Source organism: Petaurus breviceps, unplaced genomic scaffold (assembly GCF_028583685.1).
Source record: "Petaurus breviceps papuanus isolate PSGF00001 unplaced genomic scaffold, PetGlider_PUasm1.0 216, whole genome shotgun sequence".
NCBI lineage: Eukaryota > Metazoa > Chordata > Mammalia > Diprotodontia > Petauridae > Petaurus > Petaurus breviceps.
In genome coordinates, this window is record NW_027185867.1 from 4,371,411 (window position 1) to 4,377,079 (window position 5,669).

Below are 5,669 nucleotides of genomic sequence, written 5' to 3' on the forward strand. Positions count from 1 at the left end.
CACCTGGCCGTGTAACCTTGAGCAAGTCACTTAACCCCAATTGCTTAAAAAAAAATATATATATATATATATATATATATAATAAAAAGCCAAACTGTCCAGATGGAAAAGGAATTTCAAAAACTCACTGAAGAGAATAATTCCTTTAAAATTAGGCTGGAGCAAATGGAAGCCAATGACTTTATGAGAAACTAAGATACTATAAAACAGATCCAAACAAATGAAAAAATAGAAGGCAATGTGAAATAACTCAATGCAAAAAAACACTGACCTGGAAAACAGATTCAGGAGAGATAAATTTAAAATTTAATATCTATTTTATTAATTAATTATTAAATTAATAATAATATTTATTAATTTATTAATATTTGAAATTTATTGGACTACCTGAAAGCCATGACCAAAAAAAGAGCCTAGTAATCATCCTTCAAGAAATTCTCAAGGAAAATTGCCCTGATATCCTAGAACCAGAGGGCAAAATAGAAATTGAAAGAATTCACTGATTGCCTCCAGAAAAAGATACCAAAAAGAAAACTCCTAGGAATATCATAGCCATATTCCAGAGCTCCCAGGTCAAGGAGAAAATATTACAAGTGGTCAGGAAGAAACAATTTGAGTATTGCCGAAACACAATCAGGATAACACAAAATCTAACAGCTTCTATATTAAGGAATTGAAGGGTTTGGAATATGATATTCTGGAGGTTAAAGGAGCTAGCATTAAAACCAAGAATCACCTACCCAGCAAAACTGAGTATAATACCATAGGGAAAAATATGGTCATTCAATGAAACAGAAGACTTTTAAGTATTCTTTTTTTTTTTTTTGAGGCGGGGAGGGCAGGGCAACTGGGGTTAAGTGACTTGTCCAAGGTCACACTGCTAGTAAGTTAAGTGTCTGAGGCCAGTCCTCTTGACTCCAGAGCCGGTACTGTATTCACTGCACCACCTCGCAGCCCCACTTTCAAGTATTCTTGATGAAAAAAACCAGAGCTGAACTAAACATTTGACTTTCAAATACAAGAGCAAGAGAAGCATGAGAAGGTAAACAAGAAAAAGAAATCATAAGGAACTTATTAAAGTTGAACTATTTATATTCCTATGTGGAAAAACAATAATTGTAACTCAGACTTTTCTCAGTATGAGGATAGTTGAAGGGAATATCTGTGTGTGTGTAGGAAGGTGTATGTTTGTATAAATACATGTGTGAGTGTATGTATATGTGTGTACATGTATACATAGAAAGAAGGCACAGGATCAGTTGAATAGGAAGGATGATATCTAAAAAATAAAATTAAGAGGTGAGACAGGAACACAATGAGAGATGTATATAGAGAGAGATGGAATAGGGTAAATTATATCATATAAAAGAGACAAGAGAAAACTGTTACAATGGAGGGGATGAACAGGAAGGTGAAAGGGAATGGGTCAACCTTATTCTCATTGAATTTGGCTTAAGTAGGGAATAACATAACACTTAATTGGGTATCTTACCCTACAGGAAAATAGAGGTCAAGGGGACAAGAGGGGGGATGATAGAAGGGAAGGCAGATTGGGGGAGAGGGTAGTTAGAAACACACTTTTGAAAAGGGACAGGGTCAAAGGAGAAAATAGAATAAGTGGGGGCAGGACAGGATGAAGGGATATATAGTTAGTCTTTCACAATATATCTACTCTGGAAACATTTTGCATAACTACACATGTATTATCTATATTGAATTGCTTATCTTCCCAGTGGGGGTGGGTGAGGAGGGAAGAAAGGAAAGAAATCTGGAAATCAAAGTTTTAAAAATAAATGTTTAAAAAAAATTGTTTTTTACATGCAACTGGGAAATAAGATATACAGGCACTAGGGTATAGAAATCCATCTGGACCTACTAAAAAGTTATACTGGGGCTGGAGGAAGATATAAGAGAGAGCAGACTAGGGGAAGGGGTATTCAGAAGGCTCATTATTTTGGGGTAAGGGTAGGGGAAAGACAGGGAGGAAATTTATAACTCAAAATCTTATGGAAATGAATGTTGAAAACTAAAAATAAACAAATTAAAATAAAACAAAACAACTATCTGTTTTGAGTTACAGCAGTTTGTGACAACTTTTGCACAAGAATAATGAGTTCTGAGCTGACCTGAGCTGACCCAGTCTAACATTCTGTTTCATACAGGATAGAAAAATATGCCACTGCTAAAAACAATTAGCTTGAATTTTTGCCTTTCACGACAGAGGTCACATTGATATCCAAACATCCATCACAAGTAGGAAGTAGTTTCCCTAAAGTCACCATTCCATAAGCAATGTCCTAAGAGACCTTTAATATAGCTGTTATTTTGCCTGAGACAGTAAGTCACATAACAAGCTGAAGCTGAGGTGGGAAACTCTGGCTCAGGTTAATGACAAGAATTTCTGGCTCTGCTTCGGTATCCTTATTTTATTAAGCTCAGACGTCAATTATATCCCTGACATTATCTGATCAGTTTAGCTTGAGACATTCACCTTAGCTCCAGTATTTGCTGATCTGTTTGTTAATTTACCCAATATGTATCTTCACGTTTTGTTTTTTCTTTGATGTATAAATTTTTACCTTACCTCTAAAAAATTCCTAATACATCCATCCTGATTTGTCCTGTGTGAGAAGACATTACAGAAATGTTTCTAACATTATAGAAATATTACTCTTTTCTAAATTGGTTTTGTGTACCATGAGACTCTGCTCTGAGCATATAATAAACCAGTTATTAAAATGTCTCTGCATGTTGACAAATATGACTGATTTAAATTCTTGGATATATTTTTATCCCCAGTATTTGGATACAATTTCCAATTAAAATCTGAAGGTATCAAAAATGCAAATAAAAGTCTACAAAGTAGAGATGAAGAAATTCTTTCTCTAGGACTTGGAGTCTTAGCCAGTGTCACAAAGGCCCCAGGTTGCATTCTGCCTGTTGGACCGCTTACAGAGAATCCTAACTGCTTTAAAAACTGGCATATTTTACAAAGATCATTTTACCTTGTGAGTCCCTATAAGCTTCTCTGAATTGGGAAAAGGGAATGATGGTGGGAGACTAGTGGAAAGTGACAGATGTGAGAGGAAAAAAGCATCAATAACACATTTTTTAATGCCCAGAAAAAAAGAAACCTGTGAACAGGGCAGTTCTGTTACTATCTTGTTAAATAGTATATACTTCTATGAAAGCAAAATATGAATAAAGTTCAATTTCTTGTTTTTGTTATTGTTCATTCATTTCCAATTCTTCATGACCTCACTTGAGGTTTTCTTGCCAAAGGGACTGAAGTCATTTGCCATTCCTTCTCCAGCTCATTTTACAGATGAGGAAACTGAGGCAAGCAGGGTTAAGTGACATGCCCAGGGTCACAGATCCTAAGTGTCTGAGTCCAGATTTGAATGCAGGAAGATGAGCCTTCTGACTCCAGGCCTGTCACTCTATCCACGGTGCCACCTAGTTAACACTTGTTCAGTCACACAGGTAGTAAATAGCAGAGTCAGGATCTGAACCCAGCTCCTCTGACTACAAATCTAGGGCCTGTCCACTCCATGCTCCTGTCTCTAGTTCCATGATCCTGAAGGAGATTGCAGGACATTCCCTTCACACCTTCTGACCTGATCACTTGGAAATTGTTGGCCCACTCTCCTACCAACAAGCAGTACTTACCTGCAAGTTCTCTTTTATTCGACTTGGTGTGACTGACTTAGGGATTACCGCCACATTTCTCTGTATCTGAAATCGGATCAAAACCTGTGGAAAAGACCCACATAAGGAGATTGTGTGGAGTCAGCTAATTATAGTTTTTTTCCTGACAAAGACTATAATTGTGCTTACTTTAGTATATCCCCACCCCCAAAATAATCATTCTAATAGGTAGTTTTTATTATATCATCACAAAAGACTGAAATTAATCAGCCAGATTTTGTTATTATGTCACATGGCAGGTCAATGAGCCTCAGCATTCTAGCAATTATGATAGCACAACAAAATGAATTTTAATAATAAATTCTGCCCTCTAATACACCTTGTTTATACTAAATACTATATTTTATACTAAAAACTATAGAGATTAGTTTCCTGGGGAATGCTACAGATACAAAATAAAACACGAATGTGGAGCAGAATAAAATCCAGAAATTCTAACCCATTTCTTCCCCCTTCTGAAAGACCACGTCTGTAGTCTGAGTCTGGTCCATGTGGTGAGTGATGGCAAATCTCTACCTGCTCCATATTTGTGTTTTATTTTGTTTTCCCCTTTTTCCCTTAGTAAGGCCTATGCTAGGAGAACTGTATAGCAAGAAATAAGCATTTAAATAGTTTAAAATCCTCTGGAAGATCCTTAAGACCCTGAAACTAATGGGTAGCATGTGATCAGGCCAGCATTTCCCTAATGCATTTTCTTTCCATTTACAAAATGGGAAGGTCTTACCTAAACAAAAACAAAGCTACCACTAGGGCATAACTAGTTTTATCTTCCTTAATGTAGTTTCCTTTCTCCCCACCCCTCTTTGCTCAGTCAACACTGGGCAGGCCCAGGACAAAGTTGCCCCTAGACCTGATTGCCCCCAGCTTCCTGATCATGTACAGGCATAAAAAGTGCCAGTCACATGAAGTCCAAGCCTCTCAGACATGGTGGGCGTCCAAGACCACACAAGCCACTGCCTGTCATATGCAGGAACCTGCCAATCATACACATTTCCAATAATAAGGAGGACCTTGTCCAGACACCTAAGTATCACTGTATACTTGTTGCACATTCTTGCTGTTTTGGGACAAAGTAAACTTCCTTTTGTAAATGTTCAATAACTCCTGAGTGACTCATTTCCTCCCAAATGAACCTGAACTAAGTAACTGCTGATATTAGAGCTGTACCTCCAACACATGTATGTCTTATTTCCTCTGTCATACTCTAACATCCCTAAAAGCAGGGAGGGATTGGGTCATATTTATCTTTGGCTCTCCCACAGAGTCTAGCAGAGTATATTTTACACGGAAGGCCCCCAACAAACATTTGTAAGTCTCTTGAATATCATCCAGCAAATTTGGGGGAACTTTCCATCCCTGTACCTGAGCTTCAGATTTCTTGTATTTTTCAGCAATCTTCTTAATAATGGGTTCATTAAAGACATCACTAGAGAGGGGGAACACAAGAGAGTTAAAGAGAAGACTGAATACCCATCCCAGCCCTTCTCTCCCCCCCTCACCATTCCTCTGGACTCCTGCAGAAGAAGAATATTCCATAGGTCTCCCTGCATCCACATTCTCCCTTCTCCTGTCTATTCAAGTGACTGTCGAGTCAGTTTTATTAAAACAAGGGCCCAGCATTGTCACTCCCCCACACAAAAAGCTTCAGTGGCCTCAGGACACAAACTCCTTGTGTCATATTTAAAGCCTTCACCATCTGGCTCCTACCTTTCTAAGCTGACTGTTCACTACCCTACTTCACACACTGCACATTCTCACCACACTGGCCTACTTGTCCTATGTACATAATATCCCACCTTTGTGTTTCTATATGGATTATCCTCCAAATCTGGCCTGTCCTCTACACCTCCACCCTGGGTAACCCTCATCTCCCTTCAAAGCTCAGCTCATGTGTCACCTGCTGCACAAGGCCATTCCTGATCTCCCAGATCTCCACTCCTGATCTCCCAGATCTCCACTCC

At 38.3% G+C, this 5,669-nt stretch overlaps 1 protein-coding gene across 4 annotated transcripts in view; it reads right to left on the bottom strand.

The window, feature by feature from the left end:
• Positions 1–5,669, bottom strand: part of AKR1E2 (aldo-keto reductase family 1 member E2) — a 30,047-nt gene that overhangs the window by 6,118 nt on the left and 18,260 nt on the right. For all 4 annotated transcript variants that reach the window (XM_069094283.1, XM_069094284.1, XM_069094282.1 and 1 more), the window contains 2 exons: positions 5,071–5,134; positions 3,670–3,753 (listed from right to left, as the gene is read on the bottom strand). In XM_069094283.1, the coding sequence (XP_068950384.1) occupies positions 3,670–3,753; positions 5,071–5,134 (148 nt within the window). The remainder of the gene's footprint in view (positions 1–3,669; positions 3,754–5,070; positions 5,135–5,669) is intronic.